General features: G+C 45.6%; 1 protein-coding gene across 1 annotated transcript; it reads left to right on the forward strand.

The window, feature by feature from the left end:
* The first annotated feature begins 4643 nt into the window (after positions 1-4643).
* Positions 4644-9872, forward strand: LOC131482775 (uncharacterized). The gene is given in 1 exon segment (XM_058678179.1): positions 4644-9872. A coding segment is annotated over 1 exon segment (5229 nt).
* The last annotated feature ends 7788 nt before the right edge of the window (positions 9873-17660 follow it).

Raw genomic sequence — 17660 nt, forward strand, 5'->3', positions numbered from 1 at the left:
TAGGATGGAAGATGTTCCTCTCTGTCTCTCCTCCTCTCTGTATATCCGCCTTTCCAATAATAATAATAAATCTTAAAAAAAAAAAGGGAGCAGGGTTGTAAGCAGAGTGGACATATGTCAGGCAGGGGCACGGGGGATGCCAGCCTAACATGCAGCAGTGGTCTATGAGCTGCCTGGGAGGGCAAGCCTACCTGGCCCTGGAGTGGCAGATGGGAAAGCAGCCTGTTGGGGTTGCCAGGTGACTGGCAGAGCCCACCTGGTTCTACAGCAGCAAGTGGAACAGCTGGGCAGGTGTGCTGGGGTCTTGGCAAGAGTGGACCTGGCCATGGAGCAGTGGGAGGCCTAGAGGGGGCCATCAGACTGGCCCTTTTGGCTCTGGAGCAGATAGCAAGTGGGAAAAGGGAGCAGGGGCACCAACCAAGCTGGCCAATCCCTGGAGTGGCAATCCTGGGGCGTGTTAGAGGTGCAAGTTAGGTGGCAAGTATTGGCTGATTCTACCTGCTTTTGAGATACCTGTGGCAAGGAGAGTCAGGTGGGCTACAGGGAGGGTGTCTCTTGCCAAGCAAGCCTGTCCCAGCAGAAAGAGACAAGGCAGGAATGCTAGGGGAAGTGTAGGTGCTGGGTGAGGGGAGGTGTCTGGCATTGGATTGCACACAGAGTATATTGAATGAAGGCTGGGGTCCATATACTCTGTCCCAGGCAGCCTGGCTTCACCCTGGACAAGAGGTCATTGTGTCGGGTGGGGTACAGGTTCAGCGGTGGCAGAGACCAGCCCAGGCTACCGAGCATGGCAGCGGCTGGTGGGCAAGAGACTGAAGAAGTAGGTGGATGAACCCACCTGGCCATAAAGCTGTGGACTGCACTGCTGTGCTACAGGTTCATTGGGGAAGTAGGAAGGGGTGGGCGCAGCTTAACAGCCTGGGCCTGGATCCAGTGCCAGCAGGTTGGCGGGGTGTGCCTGCTTTGGGGCAGATTGCTGTGGCAAACATGATCTAGCCTTAGATCAGCCTGAGGGGTGACAGGGTGGGCTGAGGGGTGGCGCAGGGGACACCGACAGAGCTCTCTTGGAGCAGGTGAGGGCGGCTGTGAGCACATGGGGTCTGGCTGAGATCACCTGGCCCTGGTGCAGTGGGCTTGTGGGAGGGAGGTGCTAGAGACTCACTGAGGGCCAGAATAGCCCAGCTGGGCCTGGATGGACTGGCACATGGTTTAGGGTTGTTGGGGATGCCATCAGAACCTCATGAGCCTGGAATGGCAGGCTGGGCATGCTGGCTAGAGATGCACTTTGCAGTGGCTCAGCCAAGAAGTGAGCAAACTAGAAATCAAAGCACCAGGACAGGACAGAGAATGAGCTCTGGGAAGCAGCCTGCTTACACTTCAGAGGGAGACCCACACTCAGCAGCTTCCCCACGTTCCCAGGCCGTGGGGATCACTCTCACTGAGGACACAGTGCCCATGGGGAGCTCACTACACTGATGGAGGGAATCCTAAGGAGCCAGAAATGTAATAGTGTGGACCTGGGAATGCTTAAAAGCCTGCAGTGTCTCCTCCAGCATCTTAGCTCTCTGATACAACCACACATTGAAGATCAAGTAAACCCTGTGGCCTCTGTGATTTTCTTTTAACATCAGATGTGTTATATTTGCCTAATATCAATTTACTGCAACAACTAATCATAACACAATTCCATTATTTCATCATCTGCAATTAGTAGAGGCTTCAGGGTTAAGCTTGATCTCAACACACAGGTGCAGGTTAATGTTAGTGGACAGCAGTGTTAGCTCTTTCAGGTCCTTTGTCCCCTTTAAGAAGCTATCTAGGGGGTCCATGTCAGTATCCCAGCAGTTAAAATCCTCCTCTTGCATGGGAAAGGATTCTAAGTAGGTGCCGGTTTTAACTCTGCCGGTTTTAACTCTGCTTCCCATTCAACTCCCTGCTTGTGGCCTGGGAAAGCAGTGGAGGACAGCCAAAAAGCCTTGGGAACCTTCACCCATGCGGAAGACCCAGAAGAAGCTCTGGGTTCCTGGTATTGGATTGGTGCAGCTCAGGCCTTTGCAGTCACTTGGGGACTGAATCAATGAACAGATGATCTTCCTCTCTGTGTATCTGCTTTCCGAACAAAAATAAAACAGAATTTTTTAAAAAAGAGTCTTATCCCAGACATTAAGCACAAATGATACTTTTTATTCAACCAGTCAAATACATTTTTTAACCCTTTCTACCACCAGAATCAGACCACTGCAAATATTCACTGGAATTGCATGACAACAGTCACAAATACACTCACAAACTGATAAGTGCTTTAGGCCACCAAAATTTTACCTTCACAAAGATCCTTTGTTGGTACAAATTATTCTCTCACTAAACCAACTTGTGGCTGACAAAATGAAACTGCTGTGTTATCCCAAGCCCACTACCCTAGGATTTTCCTGGGCCTTTCTCAAGTTTTTACTCCCTGGGTAGCCAAGGCTGAGAGAACCCAGAGTACATCAATCATTTCTTTAGATGACATTAATACGTCGCCAAAGGAGCTCTGGATGCGTAAAGAATTAATGCTCCAAAGAGGTTAATTATATACACAGATGGAACATGATAGATGCCCTCCAGTTTTAGGGCAGCAGCTGCCACTTTGAATGGTAACCCTCAATCTACTGCTATCTTTCAGAGGGAACGAGTGAGCCAGAGGATAAGATAGTCATGTTTGTTTGTTACAAAGTGTTTTGAAACTGAGGAAAACAAAAAGAATGTAGTGAGGAACCTGTCAATGTTTGAATGGGGGGTCAAAGTTGAGAAATTCTTAACAGCTAATGTAGATTTTTCATCTATTCTTTCTTTTTTTGTTTGTTTGTTTTTTTTAATTATTTATTATTTAACTTCAGTAATTACATTGTATTATGTGACACAGTTACATAGATACTTGGGTTTTCCCCACCCCTCCCCAAACCCTCCCACCATGGTGGATTCCTCCACCTTGTTGCATAACCACAGCTCAAGTTCAGTTGAGATTTCCCCATTGCAAGCGTATACCAAACATAGAGTCCAGCATCTTATTGTCCCGTCAAGTTCAACGGCTTCTTAGGTATACCCTCTCTGGTCTGATGACAGAGCGAGCAGAGTATCATCCCAGTCAATTGAAAGCTCCAACATACCATCAGCAAAAATTTACATCATTATGGAATTAATTGACATAGTAATGAGTAACCAATATGTTAAAAGTAAATGCGGGTTCCCAGCCACCTTCTGTGACCACCTCACCTATACTTCAATTTTAGTTTATACACAACATATAACATTCAAAACATAACATGTTATACATAACATCATATCATCTTAAATTAAGGCAAACATGTGGTATTTAACCTTTTGTGATTGGCTCATTTCCCTTAGCATTATGGTTTCCAGTTTGGCCCATTTGGCCACAAAGAACTGCATTTTGTTTTTTTTAATAGCTGAGTAGTATTCCATGGAGTAGATGAACCATAGCTTTCTTATCTAATCCTCTATTGATGGGCATTTTGGTTGTTTCCATGTTTTTGCAATTACTGATTGTGCTGCTATGAACATAGGAGTGCATGTTGGTTTCTCATAGAACAAGTGTTCTGGATATATTCCTAGGAGTGCTATTGAAAGACCCTCACCAAAAAGCATGAGCTTTAGCAGCAGCAACGCCATTTTGCAAGGCTTAGAACTAAGAATAACAGGATCTCTGAGAAGGAAGCGGACAAGGACAGGGCAAGCTTGCCTCATATCCGTGGTCAAACATCTGGCCCCCAAATAAGGCAGAAATATTAGGAAAGAGAGCTAACTCAGCGCCAACTCAGCTGTTATCAGAGATAGGGAACCAACTCAAGGCTAAATCAGTCATTATTAAAAATCCCCGGTACTAAAATAAAGTTGTCATCATCATGACCCTGGCCTTATAGGAATCCACCAATCAGAGTCCTGTAACTATGCTTCTTGCTTCTGTAATTGCGCTTCTGCTCCTGAACCCTATAAAAACCCCCAGACCCCAACCTGAGGCGCGCAAGTCTTCCAAGAGACTTTGTTGCCCCAGGTACCTGTGTATCTGAATAAACCTCTTGCTGTTTGCATCTGTACAAGTGGTCTCGTTGTTCCTTGGGAGGGGCCTCTCCAAAGGAGGGACACCCATTTCGGGGGTCTTTCATTTGGGGGCTCGTCCGGGATCAGAGACCCCTGCCCAAGGACCACCGACCCACCTCCGGGAGGTAAGCTGGCCAGCGCTTGAAATTTGTTTATGTCCTTGTCTCTGTGTTTGTGTTGAAATCTCGCGCTTGCGTTTGTACGACCCGGCCGTGTCGCTTTGTACTTGGCGGACCCGTGGAGGAGCCGACGGGCTCGGACTCCAGACCGCAGCCCTGGAAGACGTTCCGGGGACATTTGGAGTCAGGTTTCTGGCTCATTTGAATTTTGTGAACCTGACCCGAATAGGACTCTTTGGGGCTCCCCCACTGTCTGAAGGGTACACGGTTCGTTTGGGAGACGAGAGATCCGGACTCTCATCACGATCTCCATTTGAGTTTTTGCTTTCGGTTTGGCACCGAAGCCGCGCTGCGAAGTTGTTTTGTTTCAGTGCCGGCCTATTGTTTGTGGTCTTTGTGTTCAGTGTTTTGTCTGTCGAGATAATGGGACAATCCATTACCACCCCACTTAGCCTTACTTTACAGCATTGGCGAGATGTCCAGGACATAGCTAACAATCAGTCAGTAGATGTCCGCAAGAAAAAATGGATTACCCTCTGCTCCTCAGAGTGGCCAACCTTCAACGTTGGCTGGCCAAGAGATGGAACCTTTAATCCTAACATTATTTCACAGGTCAAACACAAAGTGATGGATCCTGGTCCTCATGGTCATCCAGACCAAGTGGCCTATATAATTACCTGGGAGGCCCTCATTCATGCTCCACCTCTGTGGGTCAGGCCTTTTATTACTCTTAAACCACCCTCTACCCCTATCCCCTCTGCTCCTCCTCCCCTTCCAACCCTTGGGCGCCCCTCTCAGTCTTCACTCTACCCAACCCTTGTCAAACCCACACAGATCCAAAATGCAAAGAAGAAATCACCCAAAGTTAAGGTCTTACCCCCAGGAGAAGATCTTGTAATGGACCTGCTGGCTGAGGAACCCCCACCATATCGAGATCAACAAGCGGCAGAAGCTGAACCGGAAGAGACCCCAGCCGCCGATCCTGCACCTTCCCCGATGGCAGGACGGCTACGAGGGCGTCGGGAACAACCTCCTGACTCCACTTCCCGTGCCCTCCCCCTGCGGGCCGGTCCCAATGATCGGCTCCAGTACTGGCCGTTTTCTGCCTCTGATTTATACAATTGGAAACATAACAATCCCCCCTTTAGCAAGGACCCCTCTATGCTAACCTCTTTGATTGAGTCTATTTTAGTGACACACCAGCCCACTTGGGATGATTGTCAACAGTTACTACAGACATTACTGACGACCGAGGAAAAACAACGGGTTTTCCTGGAGGCCAGGAAAAATGTTCTAGGAGACAATGGCCGCCCCACCCAACTACCCAATGAGATTGATGCAGCCTTTCCCCTGGAGCGGCCCAATTGGGATTTCACTACGGATGAAGGTAGGAACCACCTGCGTCTCTATCGCCGGTTGCTCATAGCGGGTCTCCATGGGGCGGCACGGCGCCCCACCAATTTGGCTCAGATCAAGCAGGTAATACAGGGGTCCGAGGAAACTCCCTCGGCATTTCTTGAGCGGCTAAAAGAGGCCTACCGTATATACACCCCATATAACCCAGAAGATCCAGGGCAAGCCACCAATGTGGCCATGTCCTTCATCTGGCAATCAGCTCCAGACATTAGAAAGAAACTTGAGAGACTTGATAATCTCAGAGAAAGCTCTATTCAGGATTTACTTAAAGAGGCAGAACGTATTTTTAATAAGCGTGAAACTCAGGAAGAAAGAGATGAGAGACTTAAAAAGGAAACAGAAGAACGTGATGAAAGGTTGAGACGTGAAGCCGAAGAGAGAGAGAATGTCAGAGATCGCAAAAGAAACAAGGAAATAAGTAGACTATTAGCCACCATAGTGTCAGGACAAACTCAGGAGAGACGAGGAGGGGATCGGAGGAGCCCCCAAGTAGATAAAGATCAATGTGCCTATTGCAAGGAAAGAGGACATTGGGCCAGAGATTGCCCTAAGAACCCAAAGAGATTTAAAAGACCAGGGCACCAGGCTTCCATACTGACTCTAGAAGATTAGAGAGGTCAGGGCCAGGAGCCCCCCCCTGAGCCCAGGATAACTCTTAATGTTGGGGGGCAACCTGTCACCTTCCTGGTGGATACCGGGGCACAGCACTCGGTGTTGACCCATGCCTCGGGACCTTTGAGCGACAGATCGGCTTGGGTCCAAGGAGCGACCGGAGGAAAAAGATACCATTGGACGACTGACCGAAGAGTGCAGCTGGCAACTGGTAAAGTGACTCATTCTTTTCTACATGTTCCTGATTGCCCCTATCCATTATTGGGACGGGATTTGCTTACCAAATTAAGGGCGCATATACATTTTGAGAGTAATAGGATTCGAATAACTGATCCAAAGGGAGCGCCTCTCCAGGTCCTCACCCTCCAATTAGAAGACGAATACAGGTTATATGAGATTCTGGAGCCAAATAATACAGAGATAAAAAATTTAAACTTAGATTCTTGGATAAAGAGATTTCCTATGGTTTGGGCGGAAACCGGAGGGATGGGCCTTGCACTCCGGCAGCCGCCTCTGGTCATTGAACTGAAAGCCACTGCGACTCCGGTCTCTATAAAGCAGTACCCAATGTCCCAAGAAGCTTATCAGGGTATCAGACCACATATCAAGAGACTTCTGGATCAAGGCATTTTAGTTCCTTGCCGATCACCTTGGAATACCCCGCTTCTTCCAGTAAAGAAGCCGGGAACAGAGGACTATAGACCTGTACAAGATTTAAGGGAAGTTAATAAAAGAGTGGAAGATATTCATCCCACTGTGCCTAATCCCTATAACTTACTTAGCACACTTCCACCTACACATATTTGGTATACAGTTTTAGATTTGAAGGATGCCTTCTTTTGTCTCAGACTTAGTCCCCAAAGCCAATCTTTGTTTGCTTTTGAATGGAAGGACCCGGACTTGGGACTCTCAGGTCAACTGACCTGGACCAGGTTACCTCAAGGCTTCAAAAATAGTCCCACATTGTTTGATGAGGCTCTCCATCGGGACCTCGCAGATTTCAGAGTCCAGAATCCGACTCTAATACTTCTACAGTATGTGGATGACCTCCTATTGGCAGCAACCACCGAAACAGATTGTCGACAGGGCACTGAGTCCCTGTTACAAACTTTAGGACAATTAGGCTACAGAGCCTCTGCAAAGAAAGCACAGCTCTGCCAAACCCAGGTCACATATCTAGGATATCAGTTAAAAGATGGACAGAGGTGGCTGACTGCCGCCCGCAAGCAGGCGGTGACCAACATTCCCGCCCCAAGGAATTCTCGTCAACTACGAGAATTCCTGGGGACCACGGGTTTCTGCCGCCTATGGATTCCTGGGTTTGCTGAAATGGCAGCCACCCTTTACCCCCTTACAAAGCAGGGAGCAACGTTTAATTGGGGGTCTGAGCAGCAACAGGCCTTTGATGATATCAAGCGGGCTCTTCTGACTTCTCCCGCTTTGGGCCTTCCCGATGTCACGAAGCCCTTTGAATTGTTTGTGGATGAAAAGCAGGGCTACGCAAAGGGAGTCCTGACCCAAAGATTGGGGCCCTGGAGGCGACCTGTAGCCTACCTCTCTAAGAAACTGGATACTGTTGCCTCTGGCTGGCCACCTTGTTTGCGGATGGTGGCAGCTATAGCCGTTTTAACTAAGGATGCTGGCAAATTAACTTTGGGACAATCATTGACTATCTTGGCGCCTCATGCAGTTGAGGCCCTAATCAAACAACCGCCAGACCGCTGGCTCTCCAATGCCCGTATGACCCATTATCAAGCTATGCTCCTAGACACGGACCGGATACACTTTGGACCGGTTGTTGCCTTAAACCCAGCAACTCTGCTTCCCCAACCGGAGGATATAGAGCAGCATGACTGCCTACAGATCCTCGCAGAAGTACACGGGACACGACCAGACCTAACGGATCAGCCCCTCCAGGACGCGGACTTCACCTGGTATACGGACGGGAGCAGCTTCATAGATAATGGAGAACGGAAAGCCGGAGCAGCAGTAACCACAGAGACCGAGGTAATCTGGGCTAAGGCCCTTCCATCCGGGACTTCAGCCCAGAAGGCTGAACTCATCGCCTTGACCCAGGCGCTCCAGATGGCAAAAGGTAAGAGGCTTAACGTTTATACTGATAGCCGTTATGCTTTCGCCACGGCACATATTCATGGAGAAATATACCGAAGGCGAGGGTTACTGACTTCAGAGGGCAAAGACATTAAAAATAAGTCTGAAATCTTGGCTTTACTGAAGGCCCTGTTTTTGCCTCGAAAATTGAGTATCATCCATTGCTTAGGACACCAAAAAGGACAGAGCCCAGAAGCTCGGGGCAATCGACTGGCAGACACTGCTGCCCGGGAAGTGGCTCTGGAGAGCAAAGCTCCGCCCCGAGCTCTTTCTCTAACTACCCAGGAAATGCGGTCCACCCTGGATACCTCTTTTGAGTATGGCTTTGGAGATATAAGAATCTTACAAGAATTAGGGGCACAACATGATGCTGAAAAAGGACATTGGATATTTCATGGTAAACCTGTAATGCCCCAAAAGCAAACTCGTGAATTAATTACCTGCTTACATAAATTAACCCATCTCAGCAGTAGAAAAATGAAGATCCTTCTGGACAGAGAAGAGAGTCCTTATTTCCTACTAGGGAAAAATAAAATCTTACAAACTGTAGTGGATGAATGTACGGCGTGTGCACAAGTTAATGCGGGAAAAACCAAAGTAGGACAAGGAACTCGAGTGCGAGGACACCGCCCTGGGACTCACTGGGAAATTGATTTCACCGAGGTAAAGCCTGGACAATATGGTTATAAATATCTTCTAGTATTTGTGGATAACTTCTCAGGATGGGTAGAGGCTTTCCCCACTAAGCACGAGACTGCAAACGTTGTGACCAAGAAACTGTTAGAAGAAATCTTCCCAAGGTATGGTATGCCTCAGGTATTAGGAACAGATAATGGGCCTGCTTTTGTTTCTCAGATAAGTCAATCAGTGTCTAAGTTACTGGGGATCGATTGGAAATTACATTGTGCTTACCGACCCCAGAGTTCAGGACAGGTAGAACGAATGAATAGAACCATTAAGGAGACTTTAACCAAATTTACGCTTGCAACCGGCTCTAGAGACTGGGTGCTCCTCCTTCCGGTAGCCCTTTACCGAATTAGAAATACTCCAGGACCACATGGTCTCACTCCTTTTGAAATCTTGTACGGTGCACCTCCGTCCCCCGTTAGTCTTTCTAGCTCAAATTTAATTCCTTATTTTGCCAATAATCCTTCTTTAAAAGCTCATTTGCAGGCCTTACAACTTGTACAGCGGGAAATCTGGAAACCACTTGCAGCTGCCTACAAGGACCAGACGGATCAACCAGTGGTACCCCACCCTTTCCAGATAGGAGACTCTGTGTGGGTCCGCAGACACCAGACTAAGAACCTGGAACCTCGGTGGAAGGGTCCTTACACCGTCCTTTTGACCACACCAACAGCACTCAAAGTAGACGGCATCTCATCTTGGATCCACGCCTCCCACGTCAAGGCTGCCCACTCTTCAGAGGAAGAAAGCAACGCCACGACAACGTGGAAAGTCCAACGCACTCAAAATCCTCTAAAGATAAGATTAACCCGTGGGGCTCCCTGATTATTATAGGAGTCATGTTAAATTCTAGCTTAGTTCACAGCAGTCCCCATATCTCCCGGTCAATGGCTTGGGAAGTTCTCTCTCAAACTGGGGATGTTGTGTGGTCAACCTCCCAAATCGCCCCCCCTGGGACCTGGTGGCCTGATTTAACCCCTGATGTGTGTGATTTAGTTGCCGGTCTTAATAATTGGGACATCCCCTCAATAGATCCTGCAAAAGAAAGACCTAAATGTGTCCCTAAGTCCAAATATGGCTTATGTCCGTGCCATCGGGCACCTTATAAGATACCAGGATGCTCCCATCCCCGCTTTCGAGTAGAGCTGCAAAAACTTCCATTTTATGTATGTCCAGGAACTGGAAGAGATAAAACGCAGATACACACTTGTGGGGGAATAGATGCTTATTTTTGTGCTGCATGGGGTTGTGAGACATCTGGGACAGTCTATTGGAAACCCAACAAAAAAGATTGGATACAGGTCAGCCGGAGTAAGCATACTCCGACCAGCTCAGGACCCAGTACTTGTTTCTTTAACCCTGGAAAAAAATGGTGGAAAGGTGGAGATTGTGAAGATTTTTCTTGTAATCCACTTAACATTTCCTTTACCCCTGAAGGAAGAAAAATAAGTGATCTGCCAGAATGGATTAAGGGAAGGACATGGGGTCTGAGATTTTATATGTCAGGAACAGATCAAGGATTCATTTTCACTCTCAGATTACGTCTGGACCAGGGCCCCTCAAAACCTATTGGTCCCAACCCTGTCCTTCCTAGACAGAGAAAACCCTCTTTATTGGCACCCCCACAGGTTCGTAATATGTTCCAAAATGTTACCACATTATCTCCGCAGATTAGTAACCGCGTTGTGACAACCACAACAGGGGACAGATTATTTGATTTATTACAAGGAGCCTATTCAACCCTAAATCTCACGGACCCAAATCGGACTCAAGACTGTTGGCTATGTTTGATCTCTAGACCTCCCTATTATGAAGGAACCGCCATTATAGGAAATTATACTAATCACACCTCTACACCCATTAACTGTACTACTGTTCCCCAACATAAATTAACTCTGTCTGAAGTATCCGGACAAGGTCTTTGTATAGGAACTATTCCCACGACCCATCAGGCATTATGCAGTCAAATCAAAACATTAACTAAAGGAAATTATAATTTAATGGCTCCCAATGGAACCTATTGGGCATGCAATACTGGATTGACTCCATGCATTTCTTCTGTGATACTTAATTTGACTTCTGATTATTGTGTTTTAATAGAATTATGGCCTAAGATTATTTATCATGGTTCCGAATATATTTTTGACCATTTTGAGAATAGATTTCGAACCAAGAGAGAGCCAGTGTCCCTCACTCTGGCTTTATTGCTCGGGGGCATAACTGTAGGAGGGATTGCGACAGGAATAGGAACAGGAACCACCGCTCTCATACAAACCGGTCAATTTAAACAACTCCAAAATGCTATGCACAATGATATAAAAACATTAGAAGAATCAGTTAGTGCCCTTGAAAAGTCTTTAACCTCTCTCTCAGAAGTAGTACTGCAAAATAGAAGAGGATTAGATATTCTATTCTTACAACAGGGAGGACTATGTGTGGCACTCCAAGAAGAATGCTGCTTTTATGCAGATCATACGGGATTAGTGCGAGATAACATGGCTAAACTCAGAGAAAGACTCAAACAAAGACAACACTTACTAGAATCAGAACGAGGTTGGTTCGAGAATTGGTTTAACCGGTCACCTTGGTTCACTACCCTAGTATCCTCAATCATGGGACCCCTAATTATTTTTCTCTTAATTTTGTTTTTTGGACCCTGTATTTTTAAGAAATTAGTTGCATTTATTAATAACAGATTTGCACTTATTCAAACTTTAGTAGTAACCTTACATTCTGTACCATACCAGATCGCCCGATCCCGGTACCGTGCAATCGAACAAGATGATCCAGATATCCTAGAAATAGAAACCACTACCACCTAGCCGAATGAAAGATTTCATTCGGAGTTAGAAGAAAAAGGGGGGAATGAAAGACCCTCACCAAAAAGCATGAGTTTTAGCAGCAGCAACGCCATTTTGCAAGGCTTAGAACTAAGAATAACAGGATCTCTGGGAAGGAAGCGGACAAGGACAGGGCAAGCTTGCCTCATATCCGTGGTCAAACATCTGGCCCCCAAATAAGGCAGAAATATTAGGAAAGAGAGCTAACTCAGCGCCAACTCAGCTGTTATCAGAGATAGGGAACCAACTCAAGGCTAAATCAGTCATTATTAAAAATCCCCGGTACTAAAATAAAGTTGTCATCATCATGACCCTGGCCTTATAGGAATCCACCAATCAGAGTCCTGTAACTATGCTTCTTGCTTCTGTAATTGCGCTTCTGCTCCTGAACCCTATAAAAACCCCCAGACCCCAACCTGAGGCGCGCAAGTCTTCCAAGAGACTTTGTTGCCCCAGGTACCTGTGTATCTGAATAAACCTCTTGCTGTTTGCATCCGTACAAGTGGTCTCGTTGTTCCTTGGGAGGGGCCTCTCCAAAGGAGGGACACCCATTTCGGGGGTCTTTCACTATTGCTGGATCATACGGTATGTTGAATTTGAGTTGTTTGAATATTCTCCATACTGATTTCCATAGAGGCTGTACCAGCCTGCAGCCCCACCAGCAGTGGAGTAGGGTTCCCTTTTCCCCGCAACCTCGCCAACAAGTGTCGTTGGTGCTTTTATTCATGTGGGCCAGTCTTACTGGCGTTAGGTGGTACCTCATTGATGTTTTAATTTGGATTTCCCTTATTGCCAGGGAACTTGAGCATTTTTTCATATGTTTATTTGCCATTTGGGTTTGTTCCTTTGTGAAGTGTCTGCCCATTTCCCGTGCCCATTTCTTGAGCAGTTTGTTTGTTCTGTTGTTTTGGTTTCTCTGTAGCTCTTTGTATATTCTGGAGATCAGCCCTCTATCACCTATGTCATGTGCGAAGATCTTCTCCCATTCTGTGGGTTGCCTTTTTACTTTGTTGATTGTTTCTCTAGCTGTACAGAAGCTTCTTAGTTTGATGAGGTCCCAATTGTTTATTTTGGTCTTGATTTCTACTGCATCTGGAGTCTTTTTTAGGAAGTGAGGGCCTACCCCTAAGTGTTCCAGTGTGTCTCCAACATTTTCTTCCAAAAGTTTGAAGGTTTCTGGATGTAGGTTTAGATCTGTTATCCATTTAGATCTGATCTTAGTGTATGGTGAGAGATGTGGATCTATTTTTTTGTTTCTGCAGGCTATCAACCAGTTGTCCCAACAGCATTTATTGAACAGACCTTCCCATTTGCCTGGGTTGTCATTTGTCTTTTTGTCAAAGATTATTTGGCTGTACCTGTTTGGGTTCCCTTCTGGTGTTTCTATTCTGCTCCATTGATCTTCTTCTCTATTTTTTTGCCAGTACCAGGCTGTTTTGATAACCACTGCCCTGTAGTATGTCCAGAGGTCTGGGACTGTGATTCCCCCTGCTAACTTCCTGTTCTTCAGGATAGTTCTAGCTATCCGTGGTTTTTTGTGCTTCCAGATGAACCTTTGGATCATTGTTTCCAGTTCCATGAAGAATGTTTTGGGCAATTTGATTGGGATTGCGTTGAACGTATATATTGCTTTTGGAAGTATAGACATTTTAATGATATTGATTTTACCTATCCAGGAGCATGGGATGTTACTCCATCTTTTGAGGTCTTGTTCAATTTCTTTTTTAAGCAGTTTGTAGTTTTCTTCAAATAAGTCTTCTACATTTTTGGTTAGATTTATTCCCAGATATTTCATACTTTTCTCTGTTATTTTGAATGGTATCTTGCTGGTTAAGTCTTTTTCCATCTTGGGGCTGTTGGCATACACTATGGCTGTTGATTTTTGTTCATTAATTTTGTACCCTGCCACTCTACCAAACTCTCGTACAAGTTCTAGCAGTCTCTGTATTGAGTCTCTTGGCTCTTCTATATAAAGAATCATATCATCTGCGTATAGTGAGAGCTCGACTTCTTCGTTTCCCATTTGGATTCCTCTGATTTCTTTTTCTTGTCTTATGGCCTCAGGGAGTACCTCTAGGACTATGTTGAATAGTAGTGGAGAAAGTGGACATCCCTGTCTTGTTCCAGATCTCAGTGGGAAGGGTTCCAGCTTTTCTCCATTCAGTATGATGCTGGCGTTGGGTTTTTCATATATGGCTTTAATTATGTTGTGGATTTTTCCATCTATGCCTACCTTGGTTAGGGTTTTTAGTAGGAAGTGATGTTGGATTTTGTCGAAAGCGTTTTCTGCATCTATTGATACTATCATGTGATTCTTGTTTTTCAGTTTTTGGATGTGGTGTATCACATTTATGGATTTGCGAATGTTGAACCATCCCTGCATTCCAGGGATGAATCCTACTTGATCTGGATGAATGATCTGTCGGATGTGTTTTTGAATTCTGTTGGCTAGGATTTTGTTGAGAATCTTAGCATCAATGTTCATCAAAGAGATAGGTCTGTAGTTTTCCTTCTCTGTTAGTTCTCTGTCTGGTTTTGGGATTAAGGTAATGTTGGCTTCATAGAATGAGTTTGGAAGGGTTGCCTCTTTTTCTATTGTTTTGAAGAGTTTGTAGAAGATTGGGGTCAACTCTGTTCGGAATGTTTTGTAGAATTCTGGAGTGAAGCCGTCTGGGCCTGGGCTTTTCCTTGTTGGGAGGTCTTTAATCACTGATTCAATCTCTACTTCAGTTATGGGTTTGTTCAGGTCGTTTGTTGCCTCTGGGCTAAGTTTTGGCAGGTGGTAGAAGTCTAAGAACTTTTCCATTTCTTGGTGATCTTCTGATTTGTTGGAGTACAGTGCTTTGTAGTAATTTCTAATTATGGCCTTAATGGATGCGGTGTCTGTTGTTATGTTGCCTTTTTCATCTTTGATGCTGTTAATTCTTGCCTTCTCTTGTTTTTTCTTTGTCAGTCGGGCCAGTGGAGTGTCTATCTTGTTTATCTTCTCAAAAAACCAGCTTTTTGATTCATTGATTTTGTGTATGGTTTTTTTTATTTCTATCTGGTTGATTTCCTCCCTTGTTTTGATGATTTCTTGTTTCCTATTGTGTGTGGGGGGCTCATCTGCTGCTGCTTTTCCAATTCCTGGAGGTGTGTGTTTAGTTCCTGTATTTGGCGCCTCTCTTGGGCCTTGACATGAGCTCCAATTGTGATGATTTTACCCCGTAGCACTGCTTTGGCAGTGTCCCACAAGTTTTGGAATGTTGTGTCAGAGTTTTCATTGGTTTCCAAAAATTTTTTGATCTCATCTTTAATTTCTTCTTTGATCCATTGTTCGTTTAGTAGCATATTGTTCAGCCTCCAAGAGTTTCTGTATTTCCTGGGGCATTTTGAATTGCTGATTTCCAGCTTCATTCCGTGGTGGTCTGAGAGGGTACATGGTATGATTCCTATCTTTGTGAAGTTATTTAGATTTGCTTTGTGTCCTATCATGTGGTCGATCCTGGAGAAGGTGCCATGCACTGCTGAAAAAAATGTATAATCTGTGGCCTTAGGGTAAAAAATTCTATAAATGTCAACCAAGTCCAGTTGTTCTATTATTTGTATGAGTTCTGTTGTTTCTTTGTTGAGTTTTTGTTTTGTTGATCTGTCTATAGTTGTTAGTGGGGTGTTAACATCACCCACTATTATTGTGTGCATATCTATGTCTCCCCTTAAGTCCGTGAGTAATTGCTTCACGTAGCTAGGTGCGTTTGAATTTGGTGCATATATGTTCACAATGGTAATTACTTCCTGATGGATCGGGAGGACTTCAAGGAATTCAAGAACCACATAGCCTCAGAAATACAACAAATGAAAAGTAAATTCCTTGACTTAGAGCACAAAATTGAGAGCCTAACCAACAGAACAAATACAGCAGAAGAGAGGATCTCTGAAACGGAAGACACACAAAACGAACATACCCAGTTCATTAAACAGCTGGAGACAAGTCTGAACAAAGCCAATAAGACCATACAATAAATGAAAGACAACCTCAGAAAATCAAATATTAGGATTATTGGCCTTCCTGAAGGAGCAGAAAAAGAATCAGGAATGCAAATGGTGCTCGACGAAATTATACAGGAAAACTTTCATCTACTCTTTCATGTCCCACATGCCTGTAACAGCCACAAGACCAAAAATAAGTCAGGCTTGGTACCCAAGCCACTGTCTGCTGCCTCCCAGCCTGGGCAGTAGCTGCACACTGCATTTGCACAGAAATGAAACCCAGGCATTCTAATGAAGACACAGGAGTCCCAATGTCATCTTAACCACTGTCAAACACACCCACATAGGGCAGGGATGCCTTCCTGTGCTGTGTCAGGTAGGCATTCACTGCTTTTCCCCCAACGCCTATTGTTCATAACAAACAGTTCTAAAGAAATAATGCTTATTTTGTGAGATAGAAATAAAAAGACATCTTAGCGAATTGTATGTTGGAGGAAATAGTGACTCCCGTTGTGAATTCTCAGGGCAGAGAGCAGCACTTGGCATTGAGGTTAGAGTTCTGGCCATGGGTGACAACATACCAGAAGCCATCAGGATAAAACAGTAGTGCTGCCTTAACAGCTCCTTCATCAGGTTCTTCTAGAGAAGTCCCTTTGCGTGAGTCCCCATGCACTCCCTTGGCTTGTCTACAAGGTCGCTGTGCCACCCCAGGCCTCTGCCAAGCACAACGCCAGCACCACATGCTGCCCCTCAACCTTGAAGCAAAACTCGCAGGAAAACAAGGCTGTTTGTTCTAACTGCTGCAGTCTGTGCTGCTCTGGTGTCAGCAACAAGAAAACTGCCCCAGACCCTTAGGAGGAGCTTCACTGAGGACTGAGCTGGGGGCTGGAGATGCTATTGATCAAATCAAGAAAATCGGGCCAATTAAAAGAAGAAATTGCAATAAGGTAGAAAAATAAAATAAATAAATAAACAAAATAAAATAAAATAAAATAAAATAAAATAGAAAATAAAAAAAGAAATCCTACCCATTATGAAGGTCGAACTGGCCCTGGGCACCCCTCCCCTCACTGCACAATGGGTTCAACTGGGAGTCCTAGTGTTCAAGGTCAGTGCTGCAGAGTGAGGACCCCAAGGTCGCCCTCCTGGCCCCGCCTGCCCCGGGGCCTCAAAATCTGCTCTCACACACTCACCCTTCCCAGCTTCTGATGAGTCGGGGGTCCTGCAGAGGCTCCTGTGCGGAAGGGGCTCACAGGGCAACACTGGCTCAGCCACCTGTGCCTCTCCACCAGCACAACCAGCCACGTGGCTATGCCCTGAGGTCCCACGATGCGCAGCCAATCAGCATCACAAAGAGCAGGCAGCTAGGATTCTAGAGGGAGGAGGAGTGTGGAGCAGGGCTTCACCTCAGGCTGGAAGTGGACTCCTCTTTTGCAGGTTGAGCCTTTCAACAGCAGGGACCGCTGTCGCCTCTCACATCAGTCCACCTCCTGGCCTCTCCTTCCCTCTGCTTCAGGATCCTGTTCAAGTCTGAAAACACACAGAAATGTAAGACAATAGTCTGCCGATACACCTCACCGAATGTTCAATGCTTTCTGGAACTTTTCTTCTTTATATTGCTTGGTTTTTCCCATTAGTTCATTTAACTTTTTAAAATACAGATTACACATTCACAATAATGTGTAAGACACAAAGAGAGAAGAGGGCTTGTCCAGATTCCATCTAGCAAAAGAAAACTTGCAGTGATATATGTAATTCATATTATATCTTTATTTCCTCTTTTATGCATATATATGTGTTTCTG

The sequence above is a fragment of the Ochotona princeps genome, chromosome 20 (genome assembly GCF_030435755.1).
Source record: "Ochotona princeps isolate mOchPri1 chromosome 20, mOchPri1.hap1, whole genome shotgun sequence".
NCBI lineage: Eukaryota > Metazoa > Chordata > Mammalia > Lagomorpha > Ochotonidae > Ochotona > Ochotona princeps.